The sequence below is a fragment of the Danio rerio genome, chromosome 20, assembly GCF_049306965.1.
Source record: "Danio rerio strain Tuebingen ecotype United States chromosome 20, GRCz12tu, whole genome shotgun sequence".
NCBI classification, from domain to species: Eukaryota; Metazoa; Chordata; class Actinopteri; order Cypriniformes; family Danionidae; genus Danio; species Danio rerio.
Genome location: NC_133195.1, coordinates 28,416,284 through 28,440,463, shown reverse-complemented (window position 1 = coordinate 28,440,463; position 24,180 = coordinate 28,416,284). Strand labels below are relative to the sequence as shown.

The window sequence follows — 24,180 nt, the reverse complement described above, 5'->3', positions numbered from 1 at the left end:
TTAGCAAAACAAGAAAACTCTTTCATAAAGATCTGTTTGAAAATCCAATTTCAAAAAACGATTGGTCATGCCGTTAGGAAGTGCCAACTTCTATGTACCAACAAAGGGTAAACACAAGTAACAGATACAAATCCAAGGTCTTGACAAAGGGGGCACCCGTACTTGACTTGGGGTTCTCTTGATCAGCAGTCAAATGCTCCACCACTGAGCTATACCCCCAAGACAAACAGTTTGGAATAGCAAAGAAAGAAAACTCTTTCATAAAGATCTGTCTGAAAATCAATTTTGAAGAGAAGCGACTGGTCACTTGGTTAGAAAGATCCAACTTCAATGTAGCAACCCGGGGTCAAGGTAAGTTACAGACACAAATCCAAGGTCTTGACAAAGCGGGCACCCAGATTTGAACAGGGGACCTCTTGATCTGAGTTTGGTATAGCAAAGAAAGAAAACTCTTTCATATAGATCTGTCTGAAAATCAATTTTGGAAAAACAGCGCCCCGTCAATCAGTTAGAAAGATCCAACTTCAAAGTAGCAACCCGGGGTCAAGGTAAGTTACGGACACAAATCCAAGGTTTTGGCAAAGGTGGCACCCGGACTTGACTTGGGGTTCTCTTGATCTGCAGTCAAATCTTCTCCCACTGAGCTATACCCCCATGACGACAATTTTGATTTAGCAAAACAAGAAAACTCTTTCATAAAGATCTGTTTGAAAACCAAATTTTAAAAACCGATTGGTCATGTCGTTAGGAAGAGCTAACTTCTATGTACTAACCCAGGGTAAACATAAGCAACAGATACAAATCCGAGGTCTTACCAAAGGGGGCACCCTGATTTGAACCGGGGACCGCTTGATCTGCAGTCAAATGCTCTACCACTAAGCTATACCCCAATGACAACAAGTTTAATTTAGCAAAGAAAGAAAACTCTTTCATAAAGATCTGTCTAAAAATCAATTTTGGAAAAAGAGCGACTGGTCAATCAGTTAGAAAGAACCAACTTCAATGTAGCAACCAGTTATCAAGGTTAGTTACAGACACAAATACAAGGTTTTTACAAAGGGGGCACCCGGATTTCAACCGGGGACCTCTTGATTTGTAGTCAAATGCACTACCACTGAGCTATACCTTCATGACAAAGAGTCTGATTTAGCAAAACAAGAAAACTTGCTATACCCACAAAACAAACAGTTTGGTATAGCAAAGAAAGAAAACTCTTTCATAAAGATCTGTCTGAAAATCAATTTTGAAGAGAAGCGACTGGTCACTTGGTTTGAAAGATCCAACTTCAATGTAGCAACCCGTGGTCAAGGTAAGTTACAGACACAAATCCAAAGTCTTGACAAAGGGGGCACCCGGAGTTGAACAGGGGACCTCTTGATCTGAGTTTGGTATAGCAAAGAAAGAAAACTCTTTCATAAAGATCTGTCTAAAATTCAATTTTGGAAAAAAAGCGACTGGTCAATCAGTTAGGAAGATCCAACTTCAAAGTAGCAACCCCTGGTCAAGGTATGTTACGGACACAAATCCAAGGTCTTGACAAAAGGGGCATCCGGACTTGACTTGGGGTTCTCTTGATCTGCAGTCAAATGTTCTCCCACTAAGCTATACCCCAATGACAACAATTTTGATTTAGCAAAACAAGAAAACTCTTTCATAAAGATCTGTTTGAAAATCCAATTTCAAAAACCGATTGGTCATGCCGTTGGGAAGAGCCAACTTCTATGTACCAACAAAGGGTAAACACAAGTAACAGATACAAATCCAAGGTCTTGCCAAAGGTGGCACTCAGATTTGAACTGGGAACCTCTTCATCTGCAGCCAAATGCTCTACCACTGAGCTATACCCCCAAGACAAACAGTTTGGTATAGCAAAGAAAGAAAACTCTTTCATAAAGATCTGTCTAAAAATCAATTTTGGAAAAAAAGCGACTGGTCAATCAGTTAGGAAGATCCAACTTCAAAGTAGCAACCCAGGGTCAATGTAAGTTACGGACACAAATCCAAGGTCTTGACAAAAGGGGTACCCGGACTTGACTTGGAGTTCTCTTGATCTGCAGTCAAATGTTCTCTCAATGAGCTATACCCCCATGACAATAATTTTGATTTAGCAAAGAAAGAAAACTCTTTCATAAACATCTGTCTGAAAATCAATTTTGGAAAAAAAAGCGACTGGTCACTCAGTTGGGAAGATCAAACTTCAATGTAGCAACCAGTTATCAAGGTAAGTTACAGACACAAATCCAAGATCTTGACAAAGGGGGCACCCGGATTTGAACAGGGGACCTCTTATTCTGAGTTTGGTATAACAAAGAAAGAAAACTCTTTCATAAAGATCTGTCTGAAAATCAATTTTGGAAAAAAGCAACTGGTCAATCAGTTAGGAAGATCCAACTTCACAGTAGCAACCCAGGGTCAAAGTAAGTTACAGACACAAATCCAAGGTCTTGACAAAGGTGGCACCCGGACTTGACTTGGGGTTCTCTTGATCTGCAGTCAAATGTTCTCCCACTGAGTCATACCCCCATGACAACAATTTTGATTTAGCAAAACAAGAAAACTCTTTCATAAAGATCTGTTTGAAAATCCATTTTTAAAAACCAATTAGTCATGCCGTTAGGAAGAGCCAACTTCTATGTACCAACCCAGGGTAAACATAAGCAGCAGATATTAATCCGAGGTCTTACCAAAGGGGGCACCCGGATTTAGGCCGGGGACCTCTTGATCTGCATTTAAATGCTCTACCACTGAGCTAAACCCCCATGACAATAAGTTCGATTTAGCAAAGAAAGAAAACTCTATCATAAAGATCTGTCTAAAAATCAATTTTGGAAAAAAAGCGACTGGTCAATCAGTTAGGAAGATCCAACTTCAATGTAGCAACCCCTTATCAAGGTAAGTTACAGACACAAATCCAAGGTCTTGACAACGATCTGTTTGAAAATCCAATGTTAAAAACCAATTGGTCATGACGTCAGGAAGAGCCAACTTCTTTGTACCAACCCAGGGTAAACAGAAGCAACAGATACTAATCCGAGGTCTTACCAAAGGGGGCACCTGGATTTGAATTGGGGACCTCTTGATCTGCAGTCAAATGCTCTACCACTGAGCTACAAGAACAGTTTGGTATAGGAAAGAAAAAAAAACTCTTTCATAAAGATCTGTCTGAAAATCAATTTTGGAAAAAAACGACTGGTCAATCAGTTAGGAAGATCCAACTTCAAAGTAGAAACCCGGGGTCAAGGTAAGTTACGGACACAAATCCAAGGTCTTGACAAAGGGGGGACCCGAACTTGACTTGGGGTTCTCTTGATCTGCAATCAAATGTTCTCCCACTGAGCTATACCCCCATGACAACAATTTTGATTTAGCAAAACAAGAAAACCCTTTCATAAAGATCTGTTTAAAAATCCAACTTCAAAAACCGATTGGTCATACCGTTAGGAAGAGCCAACTTCTATGTACCAACAAAGGATAAACACAAGTAACAGATACAAATCCAGGGTCTTGCCAAAGGGGGCATCCGGATTTGAACTGGGAACCTCTTCATCTACAGTCAAATGCTCTACCACTGAGCTATTCCCCCAAGACAAACAGCTTGGTATAGCAAAGAAAGAAAACTCTTTCATAAAGATCTGTCTAAAAATCAATTTTGGAAAAAAAGCGACCCGTGATCAAGGTAAATTACGGACACAAATCCAAGGTCTTGACAAAGGGGGCACCCGGATTTGAAACTGGGACTTCTTGATCTGCAGTCTACCACTGCGCTATACCCCCATATCAAAGATTAGGTATGGCAAAGAAAGAAAACTCTTTCATAAAGCTATGTCTAAAAATGCATTTTCAAAAAAAATAAAAAGCTAGTGGTCATGCAGTTAAGAAGAGCCAACTTCAATGTACCAACTCAGGGTCAAGGCAAGTTACATACACAAATCCAATATCTTCACAAAGGGGGCACTCAGATTTGTACAGGGGACCTCTTGATCTGCTGTCAAATGCTCTACCACTGAGCTATACCCCCATATCAAAGATTAGGTATAGCAAAGAAAGAAAACTCTTTCATAAAGATCTGTCTGAAAATCAATTTTGGAAAAAAAGCGACTGGTCAATCAGTTAGGAAGATCCGTCTTCAAAGTAGCAACCCGGGGTCAAGGTAAGTTACGGACACATGACAATAATTTTGATTTAGCAAAACAAGAAAACTCTTTCATAAAGATCTGTTTGAAAATCCAATTTCAAAAAACGATTGGTCATGCCGTTAGGAAGAGCCAACTTCTATGTACCAACCCAGGGTAAACACAAGTAACAGATACAAATCCAAGGTCTTGCCAAAAGGGGGCACCCGGACTTGACTTGGGGTTCTCTTGATCTGCAGTCAAATGCTCTCCCACTGAGCTATACCCCCATGACAACAATTTTGATTTAGCAAAACAAGAAAACTCTTTCCTAAAGATCTGTCTGAAAATCATCTTTGAAAAAAACCGACTGGTCACTTAGTTAGGAAGATCCAACTTCAATGTAGCAACCCGGGGTCAAGGTAAGTTACAGACACAAATCCAAGGTCTTGGCAAAGGGGAAACAAGAATTTAAACCAGGGACCTTTTGGCCTGCAGTCAAATGCTCTACCACTGAGCTACACCCCCATGACAAAGATTTTGGTGTAGCAAAAAAAAGAAAACTCTTTTATAAAGATGTTTGAAAATCAATTTTTGTAAAAAAGCAATTGCTCATGCAGCTAGGAAGAGACAACTTCAAAGTACCATCCCAGGTTCAAGGTAAGTTACAGACACAAATCCAAGGTCTTGCCAAAAGGGGAACTCGACTTTAAACCAGGGACCTCTTGATTTGCAGTCAAATGCTCTACCACTGAGCTATAACCCCATGGAAAGCCCCACAAAAAAAGAAAAAAAAGGCTCTTTCATAAATGTCTGTTTGAAAATTAATTTGTGAGAAAAAGCAATAAGTTATGCTAGTCAAATGTTCTACCGCTGAGCTACATCCCCCTGAAAAAAGACTATTGGTATAGCAAAAAAAAAAAAAAAAAAAACTCTTTCATAAAGGTCTATTTGAAATTTAATTTGCAAAAAGAAATATGATTTGTTACACTGTTAGGAAGAGCAAATTTACACTTTTTTACAAAAAATACACTAACACCAGTGTCAAGGTAAGTTACAGACACAAATCCAAGGTCTGGCCAAAGAGGGTACCTGGATTTAAACCAAGGACCTCTTGATCTGAAGTCAAATGCTTTATCACTGAGATATAGCCCCATAAAAAGCAGACTGTTGGTATACCAAAAAAATACTCTTTCATAAAAGTCAGTTTGAAAATTAATTTGCAATAAAAAGGAATTGATTATGCTGTTAGCAAGAGACAATTTCAATGAGCCAAAGTGAGGGTCAAGGTAAGTTACAGGCACAAATTTAAGGTCTTGCCAAAGGAGGCATCTGGATTTGAAACAGTGACCTCTTGATCTGCAGTCAAATGGTCTCCTGTTGAGCTATACCCCAATGTATCGCAAAAAAGCGATTGGTTATGCCGTTAGGAAGAACCACTTTGAATGGCCAATATCACAGTAAAGGCAAGTTACAGACACAAATCCAAGGTCTTGCCAAAAGGGGCAGATGGAATTGAACCAGGGACCTCTTAATCAGCAGTCAAACTGCTCTACCACTGATCTATATCCCAATGAATAGCTACTTGCCGGTATAGCAATAAAAAAACACTCTTTCATAAATGTCTGTTTAAAAATTAACTTGCAATAAAAAGTTATTGGTTATGCCGTTAAGAAGAGCAAATTTTAATGTGCCAAAGTCAGGGTAAATTACAGACACAAATCCGAGGTCTTGCCAAATGGGGAATTTACAGTAGATTTGAACCAGGGAGCTCTTGATCCGCAATCAAATGCTCTACCACTGAGCTATACCCCATGAAAAAGAAAAACTTTGGCAAAGCAAAAAAAAAAAAAATCATTTATAAAGGTTTGTTTGAAAATTAATTTGCAAAAAAAGCAAATGGTTATGCCGTTAGGAAGAGCCAATAGCAATATGTGAAAGTCAGGGTAAAGGTAAGTTACAGACACAAATCCAATGTCGGATCAAAGGGGGCACTTGGATTTGAACTGGGGACCATTTGATCTGCAGTCAAATGCTCCAATTTCCAATTTCAGTGAGCCAAAAGCAGTGACAAGGTAGGTTACAGACACAAATTTAAGATCCTGCCAAAGGGGGCATCTGGATGTAAACCAGGGACCTCTTAATCCGCAGTCAAATGCTCTACCACTGAGCTATACACCCATGAAAAAAAACACTCCTTCATTAAAATAAAAATTTATTTTAAAAAAAAGCAATTGGTTACGCCGTTAGGAAGTAACCAAATCCAAGATCTTGCCAAAATGGGCATCCGGATTTGAACTGGGGACCTCTTGCTTGTTATGTAAAATTAATTTGCTAAAAGAAAAGAGATTGGTTTTGCCATTGGGAAGAGTCCATTTTTTTTGTTGACGGCACGGAAAGATGGCACCTGGGACAGTATTGATTAGCTCCCCAGACTGTGTCTTTCGTGAGAGAGAACCCAAACAAGCTACCACCTCCTAAACTATGAACCGTAGGGCTACCCAGAAACATCACCTGCGTCAGGAGCTTCGCTCCCTCAAGAAACTGTATGAGAAAGCAACGGATGAGGAGAAGCAACCATTAGCAGAGTTAAAAAAACATTTTGCGGAAGAAGCTGATGATCCTACACAGGGCAAAGTGGCATCTGAGACGCGGGCGAGAGAGAGCCAGGAAGCGAGCGGCCTTCATCACCAATCCCTTCGGCTTCACAAAACAGCTGCTAGGGGACAAACAGAGTGGTCGACTTGAGTGCTCAATAGAGGAAGTGAATCACTTCATTAAGGACACAGTGAGTGATCCACTGAGAGAGCAGGAGCTGTAGCCCAACAAAGCTCCTATCAGCCCCGCACCTCCAGCAAGAGAGTTAAATTTGAGGGGGCCAAGTCTTGAGGTCAAGGAGATCATTAAGGCATCTCGCTCTATCTGGTAGATTCAAAGCCTGGATCTATCAGCACTCAATTCTACCTCGAGTTTTGTGGCCTCTGCTGATTTATGCAGTCCCAATGTCAACAGTTGAGTCCCTAGAAAGGAAGATCAGTGGCTTTCTTCGAAAATGGTTGGGCCTCCCACACAGTCTTACCAGTGCTGCCATATACAGGACAAGTAACTCCGTGCAGCTGCCATTCAGTGGCCTCACAGAGGAATTCATGGTCATACGCACCAGAGAAGCCCTACAGTACAGGAACTCTAGAGACGGCAAGGTGTCATCAGCTTGCACTGAGGTTAGGACAGGCAGGGAATGGAATGCTGGAAAAGCAGTGGAGGTGGCAGAGTCACAACTGCGACAAGAGGCTCTGGTGGGCACTGTAGCGACAGGCAGAGTGGGCTTGGGCTATTTTCCAAAGACCTTAGTTAGCCAGGTCAAAGGCAAGGAAAGACACCACCTACTCTAGGAAGAGGTTTGAGCAAGTGTGGAGGATGAGAAAGTCAGCAGGGTGGTAGGACTCCGGCAGCAGGGAGCATTGCTTAGGTGGGAGAAGACACTGCAACGTAGGATTACCTAGGCGAACATCTTGCAGCCGGATTTCCAACGAGTCCGTTTCCTGGTACAAGCTGTCTACGATGTACTGCCAAGCCCATCGAACCTCCATGTTTTGGGAAAGAATGACACACCTTCCTGCCTTCTTTGCTCTGGAAGAGGCTCTCTAGAACATCTCCTCAGCAGCTGCCCCAAGGCTCTGGCTGATGGTCACTATCGTTGGCGCCATGACCAGGTGCTTAAGGCAATTGCTGTGAGTTTAGCCTCAGCCATTAACACCAGCAAGAATCATCATGCTCCAAGGAAGGCAGTCCACTTCATCAAAGCTGGAGAAAAACCCTGGGCTCTCCCACAATTAACAACAGGCCTCCTTCACAAAGCGAGAGACCCGAAACACCCAATGATCCCAGGATACATCACTGATGATTTGTCCCAAATGCATCCATGAGATGTTTCTTGCATAATTAATGTGGCAAAATCAGGGTTAAGGTAAGTTACCAACAAATCCAAGATCTTGACAAAGGGTGCACGCGGATTTGAACTGGAGACCTCTTGATCTGCAGTCAAATGCTCTAACATGGAGCTATATCCCTATGAAAAAGCTGATTGTTGGTATAGCAAAAAAAAAAATCTTCATAAAGGGCTGTTTGAAAATTAATTTGCAAAAAAAAAGCAATTGATTACACTGTTAGGAAGAACCAATTACAACATAGCAAACCCAGTGTCAAGGTAAGTTACAGACATAAATTCAAGGTCTTGCTAAAGAGGGCATCCGGTTTTGAACCAGGGACCTTTTGATCTGCAGTAAAATGCTCTACCACTGAGCTATACCCCATGAAAATGAGAAACTTTGGTATAGCAAAAAAAAAAAAAAAAATCATATGTAGTGATGTGACCGTCTAACATAAAATTTATTGTGGGTGGATCCTCTAATTAGGTTTTTCAGAGTGTATTAAAGACTGCTCTGTGTTTCTTTGGGGAGTGATGTCATCTCCAGGGCACCGTTCGAAAGGTAGGACCTGTTTGTTTGGTGCTATGGTTAGCTGGTTCAGTAGTTTTACATGCACTTTTTAACTTTTCTACAGTGTGGCTCGGTGAGCATTAAGTGAGACATTGGAACTTAAGTGAAGATTTTTGCACACCATCAGTGGGTGCGGTGGATTGCCGCTCGCAGGTATATATGCAGTATCTTTACTAGTTATGGGGATGCTGTCTGTTTGCATGGTGTTTTCAGTTTCACTTATCGTATGGTTATTGCAGTGATACAGAAGTCAGGAGAGTTGCAGCAGGCTCATTTGCTACCGGTAACGTCAGGGAAAAGTTTCCTTCCTGTTCCTCTCTCTCTCTCTAGAGGCGGTCAATAAGAGGCTGCGTCAGCCTCGGACTTGAGCATTGCAGCACCGCTAATAGGAGACTGAATGCTGCGGATGTTTGGCATCAAGTCAGCGCGGCTTCAGTCTCGTTCCTTCCGGTGGCCGAGATGAGAAAAGTCTGGTTATTTAATAGGATAGGTCTGATAGGATAATCAGTCATTAGCTAAAGTTGGAACAGCTGTGAACAATAATAAGCACATGATCCTCTCGAAATTTGTTTATGAATAAACTTCACTTCAAGAGTTCACACTTAGCTGTTGATTGATAGTAAAGCTAGTTTGGCGTGCTTTAACGAGAGAGAGCCCTGAGCTTATAAGATCCTCGAGCCCTGGGCTCCCTCCCGTTGCAAGGCGAGAGGGGAGATTGAGCTCAGGTAGTACTCGATGACTCCCCAAAGAAGCCTTATACGCACGGGACAGCAGCCGTGTATCGAAGAAAACCCCCCAAGAGGCATAAGACAATGCTATATCCGGCTGCTGGATATAACTTTGTGGAAGGAGATGAGATAGAGGAGAGATGCTCTGCTAAAGCAGAGTTTGAAAGCGTCTCCGGGGGAGTCTAGGCAGTGGCGTGGGAGGGGCTGGGAGTGACTCCTGCGGGAGTTGAGACTCTGGGGGGCTCCTGCGGGAGCCAGAGCCGGGGTGGGCGGGATTCCGTGGGAGTCAGGAAGGGTTTTTGGGCGGTGTTGACTCCGGCGGAAAAGGGGTGTGAATTAGAGGGGGGGGGGGGTAGGAACTCCTGTGGAGTTGAAGCTAGGGGGACTCCGTGGGAGTCTGAACTGAGGGAGTGAGGGCCTATGCGGAAGGAAGAAAAGGATAGTGGATGACTCAACACTATAAGAAAGAAAGATAGCATTAAACTTATGCTGAAGGAAGAAAATTAGTGAAAGAACTAAACACTGTGAAAGGAGGGGGAGAGGGGGGAGAAGTGGGAGTAGAGGTTTGGGGGGGAGGTAGCAGAAGCGCTCTGCGCTTTAATAAAGAGGGGCGCATTAATGCCAGAAGGGAGATAGAAAGAGGGACGAAGTGTAGGGTCCACCCAGTTGGCCCAATGCCGGTGTCCACTGGTGGATGAAGGTTCACTGCATGTTCGGTCTTTCCAGTGCACAATGTTGATTTATATTAATCTTAACTCATATCTGACTCCAATTTTAGTATGAGGTGGTTTAGAATATTAATATATTTATCCTAGTTTTATCTGACTCCAATTATAAAACATTAAGAAGATTATATCAATATGTAATTTAGATAAATGTTTGAACCTTTTGTCTTCACTAGTAACTATTACATCCGTTCATTCGGGTGCTCATGTCGCTCAGAGAAATCGCCTCGGCCGAAGGCGTCCCTCACGGTCACACTCCGGTCAGTCTTGAATATTAAACAGAGGTAAATTGACTAATACTTTAGATGGCCGCTACCAGCGCGCTCGTTCTAAAATACTTTAGTTAGTCCCGCTTAGATGTACGTCTTTGAGTTAAGACAATCATCATTTCTAATTAGAGGTTAGGGCATTAATATAAATGTACCCGACTACTGGACTCTATAGTAACTTTGGTTTTCACCAAGCCCATGGTTTCCCATATGAACTTAATTTAGAATAATATTACCTTCAAACAAAGGTCGGGTACCCAATCTAGGTTAGTCGTGCAACACCTTGTTGACCTAGATGGAAGTTATCGCCCTTTCCACCTAAGTACACATGAATCAATATCAAGAGTCAGCCGGATCCCTAAAACACAATTAGTGTGCCCAATGCTCCATCTCAATTGGATTTTAGTCCGTCTACTGACCTGACGCAAGACGTGCGGAAACAAGGATACAGCATAATCTACTTGAATTAATAATTACAGAGTGAGCAAAATATGGTCAAACATTACAATTTGTTAGTCAGGTAAATGTATTATGCCAATTCAATCAGTCAATTCATAAATGATCAATACAAAACATCAAATTATCAAAGATAAATCCAAGATGAAAAAGATGCATTCCTGACTTTGAAATATACATAACATGGGGCAGTTTTTCTTAGACCTTACCTTAAATAATCCAAGAATTCCCTCAAGGAAGGGGGTGTGTGTAAAAAGTCACACCCTTCACAGTGGTTCAAAAGATGCCTGAAGTTATATATTTATTGTGTTGATTATATCTATTTCTGAGAGAATGAGACCATTGTACCAATCGCACTGAGACATTTCAAATGATATCAAACATGATAGTTAAAGTCAGTTTGGTTAATCTAAAACATTCAAACATTGAAATGACCATATGCGTGAGTTGGGGGGATGAAGCTGAGTCTCAGCATAGTCAGATGCAAATGCAGCAGGAACTGGTTTTTCACGCATTCCCCCCTGGTGGGTTGTGGAGTCCATTGGCCCTGTCTTCAGCTCATGTTTTGAATTGTCAAAGACATCAAAAATATTTGTAATATTTCAATTCTTACAAACCTACAATATGCTCCTTAAATATATTTTAAATAAGATGAAAATGAAAGATCTAAGGACTGAAACCAGCTCAAATGTTCTTGAATAAAACGTGTTATAGTGATGTACAGATGTACAAATATGTAATGTCCGAAATAGCCTTTTTTTCAAGGTGTTTTGGCCGTTATGGGCCACCGTACAAGCAAAAAGCTAGATGCATAGATCCATCCCATTTGGCGTTTTAGATTCTTTTGAAAAGGTGCTGCAGTGCTTGTCAATCAGACTACGCTTCTGTGTTCGTTCTTGCTGTCAATCGCGGGGAAAATTATTGATGAAAAGTTTATGATAAACCGCTGTGAGTTTCACTCAACTAAGGGCACAGAGTTGCCCTCGGAGTCAGATTTTGATTCAACACCTGATCATTGAGCACAGATGACTTTATGACAAAGACAGAGCATAATATAAAGACAGAATGTGCGGCGACTTTATGCTGGATTCAGTGACCGGCGCACATAGGCTCTCCCCCGTGCTGCTGTTTTGAAGGTTGTCAGATCTGCATTTGTGTGTGTGTGTGTCCGCAGTGACAGCTCTCATGCGCGCTCGTTATAACGAACGTGCGAGAGCTATCTGGCTCGTTTTATAAACAATATGAATATTCCGATCAAACTGAATACAATCTTACATCAACAACACATGGCAACACATTGATAATAACAAATAATCATGTTAGATTAAATACAGCCCAACAAGTTGTTGTTTAGCCCATGTGCAGGGGTTTGGTGTGTGTCTGTGTTGTTGTTGTTGAAGCGGAGAGGGAGACACAGAAAAGAGGAGCGTTTTTTTTTCTTAATGAGACTGTTTCAGTGATGATTGAACCTAGTTACACGTTTTCTCCTTCATTCACCAGCTGCAACTAATTTGAAAATAACGAAACTAATATTATTCGGCTATGGAGTAACAAGTGAATCTCCCCTGCTATCTCTAACACAACAAAGAGGCAGAGCAGGAAAGGTTTACATATGTAATATTTTTTCCTGAGGCGATTTGAAGCAAAATACACAATGAGACTCAATCAAACTACAATGATAAGGAACTTGGTTACTTACTGGGTTATTAACGCACAGCAAGACCACATAAATAAAGAATGGACTTTGAAGGAATAAACAGTGTGAGGAGAGCTGCATTATAGTGCACTTGACAAGTCTGAACATGTTCCGCCCACGCGTGCGTGGCGTTTATCGGACATATCGTGCATCCCTAATATATATATATATATATATATATATATATATATATATATATATATATATATATATATATATATATATATATATAACTTTTTATTTCTTTTTATTGTTAAATTTTACTATTTTTATATTTAACAGAGTACAGATGCCCAAGATAAGCTCTACACTTTTCTGGGTCTTTTTTCATTTTTATGGAGACCTTGAGAAAAAATATATATTAATTGCAAAGTGCTTACTGACACCCCTTTAAATGTATAAAAATACTTAATATTGACCCTGAGCCTTTAAGCAGGAGCCCGCACGCCACACCACCATCTCCTTATGCATGTCATAAAGCCTGTTTTAAATAAAAAGACAATTACTACAATGTCAAAAATTCTTGTGTTATAATGGCTAACAAAGTGTTGAGCAAATACTCACCTCAGAATAGTCAGACTTAACCTCAGGAGCGATGTACAAGGCATACTAAAAGTCAAAGATGTTATTTAGTTCTAAAATGACTAATGCGGTTGTCCATGTAAATTGTCAAACTTACCATGAGCACGAAGAGTCCACAGTTACTGGAGAAACAATGCATTGGAATATCCTAGGTAATGTCAGAAAAATGTATTTAATCAAACATGTAAAGAAATATACAATATAAATTATAAATCTGCAAGAATCATTAACAGATAAAAAAGTAATGTATTAAAACATTTCAACTACAGCATGTTTGAAATAAGATGCTTCAAATGTAACAAAAAAAGCAACATCCCTTATGCATCAATGAAAAATATGCTAATTACATGTGACATCCAAATTCTCATTTGGATTTTACTTGCATAAAATGTGTCATATATATGCAACATGTATTGTGAAATGTTGCAAAAATGCCACTTATGTTTTCAACCATTGGAATTACAAATATGTGCATGCATGTTCCTAGCCTAAATTTTATAATATGCTTTTAGTGGACTTTTTTCTCTAAGTGGACATACTTGCTATATTTCGAAATGCATGTTGCATAAATTACATGTTTTAGATGTAAAATCCACATTTTAACATGTCATATATGTATCCTAATTTGCACGTACACAATGTCATGTGTCAGATTTCTATGTGGGATCGCAGTTCACTTCATCATATATGACCCAAACAAATTATCTTAAAATGTATACCGCAAAAAAATGGTACTTACGGTTGTGATGAACTGTGCGAAGTTTGTGACTTTGCAGATGAGTGTGTATCATGTGTAGCGATCTCAACATATCGCGGCCCGAGATTACATCGATCTGAGACTGCATTATGTCCGCATCCAGACTCTTGGAGCAAATTACCACAGTTTTATTCGAAAAACAAAACTATATTTCACGTTTGTTCACAGCTGTCAGCAACACGTTTTGCCGTCGCGTTTGGTGATTGCTGATAGCCAGCGTATTTAACCTGGAATAAAACCTTTGACCAATGAAATACCTTTTGCCACGCGACCACGCCCCTTACAGAAAAAAAATTGACCAATACCGCTACGCTATATGCGTCCGCTACGGCACTTATGCTGAAAAAACGATGCCTTGTATATTTAATATGTAGTTACCATTTTACAGATGCAACGCAATGAAATATTCTCAACTCTTCATATATTCGTAAATCATCACAATTCATCAAAGCGTTTCTTCCCCTGTCATGTTTGCTGTTGTGTTTCACCTAACAGATTAGCTACTTTTCTGTACATTGTTGAGTTTAGTTTGCGGATGCTGATATATTTGCACCCCTAGATCTGCCTCCCCACCCCCACAGCTGGATACTTCATTTCCCATAATGCTCTCTCGAAAAACTTTTTTTTTCTTTTCAAGAAAGCGCAGAAATCAGAAGTTGGTTGGCTGCTTCTTCAGCGATGGACGTGTGTTAATCTGTCGGTAACTTGAGTCACTGAGCCTCAGTAAACAGACATCTTTAATGCATGTGACTGACTATGCCGCCCCGCAAGAAGGAGTACGGGATTAAACGTGCGAGCGGCTCTCTGGTTCACTTCAGAGCGCCCGTGAGCGCGACCACCATTCGCCGACACTCCGCCGTCGTTCCCTCGGTGTTGACGTTCGCTGTGATCGTGGCATCCGGAGGCCTGCTGCTCATGATAGAAAAGGGAATGTTGAACAGCGTTCAGACTCCGCCGCCGCGCGCTAACGGGAGGAAAGTGGAGTACCGACTGAGGAGCAGCAGTGACACGGCTGCGGACGTGGAGTCTCAGGTAACTTAACCGAGAAACGGTTCGCTAACCTGTGAATAAACAGTGAGGATTTTTGTGAAATGTAAACATATTTTATTGTGTTTACGTGTAACTTAGTTGAAAGACTTTCCTTTAGTTTGTGAGCTTGCACATCAAGAAATTTTCACGGTAACTCGGGACGCGTCTCAAAATCTAGTGAGCTGCCTACCTAGACAACATGGGGTGTTCAAGTTCCTTGCATTATTAACCATACTTAATATATGACTAAGCGTCTAGCCTATTATATATTTGTAAGCATATAACAAATGGATAATTTAAGAAACAATCAAACGCCTTTCAAAGTGAGGCGTTTAATATAAGATTAACGTAACGTTATGCTTGTTAACTTAGGTCTCACAGAAAGCCTAAACCCAACGTTTTATAGAAGCCTAAAAAGTAAAGTTAACGTCACACAAAAGTGTAGTGGAAAGTTTTTAAATTTGTTGTTAAAATCCCAAACAATGATTCTAGAATGTCTTAATAAAATATGCAATTTTATGGAATTTTACCCAACCTTTATGGAATCAGAAATGTGACACAAAAGTAGATTTAAGTTGAATTTGTGGACCATGGTGATTCGCAAATTGTGTTGGTGACAGTAAATGAAAATGTACTCAACATTTACTCACACTGAAGTGATTCCCAACACAAAAGAGGATATTTTGTAAAATGTTGGAAACTGGTAGCTGTTAACCTCCACAGGAGGAAAAATACCATGGAGGTTTACCGGTTTCCACCATTCTTCAAAATATCTCCTTTAATGTTTAAAAAATCTCATACTGGTTTGGAACAAATAAACAGCTCTTTGATAGTGGGGGGAAATAAAGCATTAACAAAAATCAATTTGTTGTAATTTCTAAAGTGTAAACATTTAGTGAGTTGGCACATCATTTATTATTTTTGTATTTGGAATGCAAAATACACTTTATTCAGAAAAGCAGCTAATCAGTTTGATAGCTGTAATAAAAAACAAACTAAAGTGCACATCTGTAATGTTCAGGAAATTACAAACTGTTTAGTACTGATACATGTTTGAGGATAAACCACTTATGAAAAGTTGAGTTTTTCATTTGTAAGGAAATGTCACACATAATAACATTCCCTTTCTAAACATAAATTTTCAGCTAATTGCAATGAATCCTAAATCAACATTTACTTATAAAATATCAAAGTTGTAAATGTTTATGTTATTTTATGAATATTAGCTAACAATAGTTATTTTTATTTTTGTCATTATTTGACTGAAATAAAAAACTTTATTAAAAATATTAGTTACTAATCATAAGAGCTAATATTAAAATATAAAAATAAATGCTAAATATTAAAGGTTATAATGTTGTAAATAATGTTCAGTTTCTTTTTTAACCACCAATTGTTTTGTTCCATAATGCATCATATAAAGGGCTGCAGGTATTTATTTTGTAAGCCTGCATGACCTTAAAATCCCCGTAGGCATTGATTTGCGTTTAATAAATCACCAAGAACCATTAGCTTAATTTTAGCTAATTAGTTAATTAATTCTACTCAAAAATATGTAGAAATGCAAAAGTCCCAGTTTCAAAACAGTACCCTACTTCACGCACGACCTGAGGGTGTAAAACGTAACCATAAATTTTCACCTTTGAGTGAACTGCTCCCTTAAAGGTTCTTGGTTTGCCCAGCTAGCGTACAAACTTCTCTGAGACACTGGACAGAAACAAGAATGCAAGTCGAGGGTAATAAAAACATTCAAGGGACTTGTGTAATCCTGTCAAGCCATTTGATTTGTCAGAACTTCTGAACTGATCCTCTGGCATATTAGCACACTCTCTCTCTGTACCGCATTTGTGCTTAACTCTTAGACTGTAGAGGAGTCGTAGTCATTTTAAAGTCTAAGATCCGATTAATGCTATTTATATCCAATTAATCCTATTAAATGGTCTTATTAAAACTCATCTGAGAGAGGGATGGATTTAGTTAAAAGCTGGTATGTGGAAACTGGAAAAACATCTTTGATGGAAGACAGAAGCATCACATTTCATAGCAGAAAACAATGACTGTAAAAAATATGGACGACGCGACAGCCCCTTTTCCCATTGAACGCCTTGAGGGCAAAACGCCTGCTTGACGGGCACGAACTGTCGCAAAAGACTGCTGAAATTGGAGCCTTGACATGCGCAGAAAGACTGTCTGATGGAGCCAGAGGAGGAGCCGCAATAATGAGCGGAGTCGAGCTTCCAACTAAACGCTTTATGTAAAATCAACCACGCCCCTCGAACTTCTAATTAGCCATCAACAAAACCCAAAATATAGCCTACACACCATAACGATTTACCATGCGGGAACAATCGTGCGTTTAGAAGATAAATACAGCAAGATTACTAAATATCAACAGGATATTTACACATCCCAACCCTGCAATTTGTCAATTTGTGCAAAAAAACTTTTCACTATTAATACAATGTCTATCTGCTGCAACATCACTAGTATATTGTTTATTCATTTTCGCTTGAATTGTTTATTTATTTAATTTTTTTGCCTCCGTTTTCATTTGGTTTATTCGATGCCTTCATTATATCTGGCAACGAGGAATTTACATTCATTTTAATGTTAGCTGGAGTGTTCAAATAAAACGCCAACAGTAAATGATGTAAATAAATAATATCTAACATTTACAGCTCTATTAGGTTATATAAGATTCGATTTCAAGAACCTTATAATGATTTATAACAGCAAATTCAGTAGATTACTTAATAACATGCCAAAACTTAAAATGCAGAGACGTCCTGTAAAGCAAGTTCAAATAACCTTACAGGAGATCAACGTGAAGATTATTATTTAGACACAAAGAGAATTACTGCTAACGATCTCCTGTATTTTCCCCGTACTTAAATAGGTTTATTTTATTGTGCAGTTTTATTGTCATTTTCGTATTTCTTAATTCTTGTGCACTACAAAATGTATTCAATTGTATTATTATTTAATACTTGTGCAATCGATACAGGTTTATTGTTATTTATTTTGTCCTTTATTTAAATAATTGCTATGTATGCTGTTTGCATCTTTATTCAAAGGTTAAACTCAGTGATACACTTTGCGTTCACATAGTAGCCTACGTTTGTTGTCATATCAACAAAAATGGTTGTAATAACGTTAACAAATGTGAGGGTTTTTTATAATGAAGATTCAATCGCGCCAGCTCCGGGCAGCAGCGCATAACCTACTCGCGGCGTCGCGGGCTGATTCCGGCTCGCAAGCGGCAGCGCCTGCTCGCTTGGCCGCCGCATCTGGCTCAATTGACTCAGGCTGAAATCGGACAGTGAGTCCAGGCATCCGGAGTATGTCCAGCAGAGGTAGTCAGTCTGAGGGGTAAGTCTCCGGCAGGCAAGAACTGGCCCCAGTGTATTTTGCTATCTGGGTGGCTAGGCGTGTATCAGCAAACTAATAAAGCCCGAAAAAAGCCCTGACCCTAGCGAATAAACAGTGTTCCACCAGATCATGTATGTCAGAAACTGTAGTTTACTGCTGAACTCATTTTGTCATAGTAAAATATCACAGAAATCGAGTAATAACACTTCAGTCTCCTGCCGAAGCTCAGACGCGCTTCTTTGAGAAACTGTCAATCACCGCTGTCAATCACGATGACACGCCCAGCATTAAATTACTGCTAAAAACAAACTGTTTACAAAAATGAGAATCTGCACCTATTTCAGCACAATAACCAGTGCCTTAATCGACCAGAACCATCTTTCGGGACATTTTATTGCAAGGGTAAATTATTTTTTTATTTGGGCTCAAGTCTCCTTCATTAACACGGAGGAGGCGGGCTTTATGACTTGTACTGCAGCCAGCCCCCAGGGGGCGATCTAACGGCCGAGACCTTCACTCAAACGCAGGCTTGCGGCACACTTGGCAGAAAATAATAAACAGCTGCTTACCTTAAAGCCAAGCAATGAAATAGAAATATGGAGCTAATTCTTCAAGTTAAGATCTCTGCTGTTCTCTGAACAGACGAGTACAATCATGACATTTCAGCCACTCTATCTCAAACACTGATATGAAGTCTGCCTTTTAGATTAGGATTTTATTTAGAAAGAGCAAAAGATACCTTATTATCATTATACATTTAACAGCCACTTTATTAGGTCCAACTGCTCGTTTACGCAAATTTCTAATCAGCCAATCACATGGCAGCAACTGTGGGGTGGGGGTGGGGGGGAACAGATAGAACTGATACTGATAGAAAGGCAACAGAGCATCTCTGAACGCACAACATGTCCAACCTTGAGGCGGAAATGGGCTACAGCAGCAGAAGACTACACCGTGTGCCACTCCTGTCAGCTAAGAACAGAAAACTGAGGCTACAATTCACACAGACCCACCAAAGATATTTTTTGGCACACTTTGGGCCCATTAGTACCAATTGAGCATCTTGTTAATGCCACAGCCTACCTGAGTATTGTTGCTGACCATGTCCATATCTTTATGACCACAGTGTACCCATCTTCTCATGGCTACTTCCAGCAGGATAATGCTCCATGTCATAAAGTGCGAATCATTTCATACTGGTTTCTTGAACATGACGAGTTCACTGTTCTGAAATGGCCTCCACAGTTACCAGAACTCAACCCAACAGAGCACCTTTGGGATGTGGTCAAATGGGAGATTTACATCATAAATGTGCAGCCGACAAATCTGCAGGAACTGAGTGATGCTATCATGTCAATATGGACCAAAATCTCTGAAGAATATTTCCAGTTCCTTGTTGAATCTATGCCACGAAGGATTAAGGCAGTTGTGAAAGCAAAAGTAGGTCAACTAGTAAGTTGTACCTATTAAAGTGGCCAGTGAGTGTACATACATTGTGCTTAATATGTTTAATAATTACTTTGATTTCTTTAAAAATATTAAATAAAGTATTAAAAGTGAAAAAAAGTATTAAAATATTAAAAGTGAACACACTTATGCTGATAGAAAAGTCTATTTTGTGCAGTGGTGTTTATATTTGTGCAACACTGATTTCTTCAATGCTGGGACATGATGTTTGGTTATCTAGAGGAATGTCCAGAGTAAATATTATGTCGAGTATTAACATATACTTTCATGTTTCTTCTGCCTTTGGCGTGATGTGTGGAGATGTTTCTGGAATTAGTGGCAGTTAAACTAAGCTATTTTTATTGATGGTGAAATTTAGGCGAAAGTTGTGTTATGAAATGAGATTCACAAAGCAGCTGAATGTATTTAACAGTTTTTACATTTGCATTTTTTAGGAAGATTTGGAAAAAGTTAAGCCATGAACCAAACCAGCAAACTGCAGGGTAAATCACAGCATTACAGATTTGATTTAAAGCAAAGGTATATAGGTAAAACTGCTAAAGAGAGACACAAATACACTTGCCATACTTGTACATGGGCTATGTTTTCATAATATACTTCATTTTTTAAAGCAAGTGTGTTTTGTGGACTTGGAGAAAGCATTTGACCATGTCCCTCGTGGCATTCTGTGGAGGATGCTCAGGGAGTATTGGGTCAGAGGCGCTCTGTTAAGGTCCCTGTATGAACAGAGTAGGAGTCTGGTTCTCATTGCCGGCAATAAGTCAGACTTGTTTCCAGTGCATGTTGGACTCCAGCAGGGCTGCCCCTCGTCACCAAATCTGCTCATAATTTTTATGGACAGAATTTCAAAGCGTTGCCTTGGGCTGGAGGGGGTCTGATTCGGAGACCACAGGATTTCATCTTTATTACTCACAGACGATGTTGTTCTGTTGGCTTCATCGAACTTGGACCTTCAGCATGTTCAGGTAGTTTGCTTGAGAATCAGCCCTTTTAAGTCCGAGGCCATGGTGCTCCACCAGAAAAAAAGTGGTTTTCCATCTCAAGGTTGGAGGAAAGTCCTTACCCCAGGTGGAGGAGTTTACGTATTTTGGGGTTTTGTTCACAGGTGAGGGAAGGATGGAACATGAGATTGACAGGCGGATTGGTGCAGCGGCAGCAGTAATGCGGTCAATGTATCAATGATGCGGTCAATGTAATGGTAAGAGCCGCTGCTCCTCCACATCGAGAGAAGTCAGCTGAGGTGGCTCGGGCATCTGTTTCAGTGAAACAGAATTAAATTCACAATGCCCAAGTGGAGTATTTAAATCTGTATTGAGTGAATAAATTACTTTTCATTACTTTTTAATGTGAAAGTAATTTAAATTATAGCTGCAAGCAGCAATTATCAGAGCCAAGCAGCCACATTATAAACAAGCACAGCAACAAGCTACAGACCAACTGGAAAATTCTATAACTATATTCTATAATTCTACTGATAGAATGTAATTGTTTGTCAATTTTACCCAGAAAGTGTCACAAACTGATGTAGTTTGGTCAATGTAGGTCATGCACTTTAAGGTTGGCTTCAATATGTAAAACCATTGCAATAATTAATCCTGTAATATCACCTGACAATATTACATCTTTTTTCAAACATGACAAGTTTGCACATATGCTAAATGACGACACTTTTGTCGATTGACAAGAATGCTATTACTTTTTGTCGACATGGTCTGAAGATGATCCGAGTCAAATTTGGTGAAGATTGGACCAACAGTCTAGGAGGCGTTATATAACTTTTCTATACACTTACAAGAAAATAAAATATTTTTTAAAGTAACAAACAGACTTGATCTAAATTCTCACAGTTATATTTATCAGTAAATTCATAGATGTCTGTTTTCCTGCAGATCGTTCAGGAGATCCGCAATCGCACCATCAGGTCAGTATGTGGTCAGAGGAACATGCCTCACAGTGTGTGGTCTCTCAGTCCCCTGCAGAGGAAAACTCTCCTTCAGCACATCCTAGTGAATGACGAGCATCGCTTCCTCTACTGCTACGTGCCCAAAGTGGCCTGCTCTAACTGGAAACGAGTGCTGAAAGTGCTGAGCGGCGCTCTGGCCAACGTGGACATCAAAGTGAAGATGGACCACCGAGCTGACCTGGTCTTCCTTTCCGACCTCCCACCTGAAGAGATTCGCCATCGACTGCGCCATTATTTTAAATTCATGTTCGTGCGAGAGCCGATGGCCCGTCTGCTCTCTGCCTATCGGAACAAGTTTGGTGAAATTGAGGCCTATCAGCGCAAATACGGCGCAGAGATCATACGCCGCTATAGAAAAGGCTACGCAAAAGATAAAAAAATATCAGGAAATGATGTGACATTTACAGAGTTTACCCGTTATTTAGTGGACGAGGACCCAGAGAGGATGAACGAACACTGGATGCCCATTTATAACCTTTGCCAACCCTGCGCTATCGAATATGACTTCATCGGCTCATACGAAAGACTGGAGAGCGATGCATCTTACATTCTGGAGCGCGTCGGAGCGCCACAACATGTGCGTTTTCCTGAGCGACAGACGTGGTACAAACCTGTAACCAAGGAAACTCTGCATTATTATTTATGCACTGTGCCACAGAAGTTTCTCAAAGAGCTCCTGCCCAAGTATATTTTGGACTTCTCCCTGTTTGGTTATCCTTTACCCAACACAACCACTGAATACTGCAGGCACTAACAAAGACATTGTTGGTTTGTAAGATTGTCTATAATCTGTCATTATGTTCATGTTAATGCCTTTTAAACAGATTTTTGATTTTATACCTGTACAGAATTTAAAATATAATTGAATAAGCCTCAGTACGGTGTATTTGAGAGCTTAAGGAGTTCATACCACTATTTAAAACTGGAAATACTCAGCTGTTTTACTCATGAGATGGACATTAAACAGAAAAAAACATTGTGCAGTGCGCAAGACCTTCAGAAGTTATATATTAGTGAGCACAAGCTTCCAGTGTTTTCACTTGTCAATATAATATTAATCCTTGCGTGCTGTTGGGGATGTTTTCATCCACTCTGGGGTGATTTTGAGTCTCAATGAGACACAACTTTCTTTGTGATTCAGCAAATGGAATGATTTTTGGTGACAAATTTTGGGAAAATGCTTTGAAAATGTTCAAAAATACACTCTAAGCAAATATACCACCCTTTTATTGTTTTGGTGGCTGTATCGTGTACTCCATTGACTAGGGATGTAAAAGATTCTCCTGACTCACGATGCGATTCACAATACTAACGTCACGATTCACGATTTTTTAACAAAATTATTTGAGTCAAACTTAAGGTGAACAAGAGCTTTTTCATTTTTTCTCAAATGCTGCACGTTTGTGATGTGCTGTAAACACAGCGCCCCTTTTGTTCAAATCATGTTTGGCAATTCATTCAACATTTCTACTGGTTTGAGTAGTCACCTATTATAATCGATTTTCTACCGGCTCACAGTGAATTATTCTTTTTTATTAGTAAATTATTCTCTCTTTGGCTCTCGGTGAAGGTGGTCACACTTTTCTCCTCTCACGTCTATATCTCTCGTGGCTTGCTTCTCTTATCTCGTCTTATTCTCTCTCTGAGGCTCTCCTTGCCCTGCTCTCCAAACAATAACAAATCTCTGAATGCAATTGACACCATCTTTCGACAAGAAATCTGGGTTTGGAGGAACCCAACTGTCCTGTGGGGTATGTTCGCTGCTGTATACATGATGGGCGGGTGGGAGAAGTGGCACGTCGTGTGCTTGGCCAGTCTGTCCCTAGAATAGATTGAAGATATCTATTTATTTGGAACTTTGATAACAGGGCTTTAGGTGATGGGCTTAGGCGGGACCCTGGGGTATCGACGATTGGTAAAAGCGGTCAGTGTGGCTCAAAACCCCACCATGCTGACCATCTGGAATAAAACGGTGGTGAGCAGTGTTGTTGGTACTCAGACTGTGGCCTTGGATCGCAAATTGGAAAACATCTAAGAGAAACTAGCGGCGTTGCAACGTGATTTGATCAGACCTATAGACCAGTGAGAGACATTAAGTATTGCAAAATTGGCAGATATTGACCCAAATTGAAAACCTTTTCTTCTCTTTCGTCTTCTCTGTGACTCTCCTGCCAGACAGTCTCAGCTGGAGACAAACAACTTCCCTGGAGAGCAAGATAGGGAGACACTCGAAATTCCTGCTCCCTGTTCCAAGAACACCTGTGAGACTCTACAGGCTCTCTCACACACGCACTCTCTCTCTCTCTCTCACACACGCACTCTCTCTCTCTCTCACACGCACTCTCTCTCTCTCTCTCACGCACTCTTTCTCTCTCTCTCTCACTCACTCACTCACTCACTCACGCACGCACGCACGCACACGCGAAGTTGTATGTAACAAATAAAGGCTTTTCAATCAATCAATCGAATTGTTACATCCCTAACGACAATTTTCATTTCAAAGCCATGACACCATATAATCATACATC

General features: G+C 40.2%; 1 protein-coding gene and 1 non-coding gene across 2 annotated transcripts; one reads left to right on the top strand and one right to left on the bottom strand.

Annotated features, from left to right (window-relative positions):
• Positions 1–818: 818 nt before the first annotated feature.
• Positions 819–890, bottom strand: trnac-gca (transfer RNA cysteine (anticodon GCA)). Its single transcript has one exon. It is a non-coding gene; the product is annotated as a tRNA-Cys (tRNA).
• A 13,658-nt stretch (positions 891–14,548) lies between these two features.
• Positions 14,549–22,881, top strand: chst14 (carbohydrate (N-acetylgalactosamine 4-0) sulfotransferase 14). The gene is given in 2 exon segments (NM_212829.1): positions 14,549–14,856; positions 21,579–22,881. Coding segments are annotated over 2 exon segments (1,104 nt in total). The 5' UTR covers positions 14,549–14,580; the 3' UTR covers positions 22,407–22,881.
• The last annotated feature ends 1,299 nt before the right edge of the window (positions 22,882–24,180 follow it).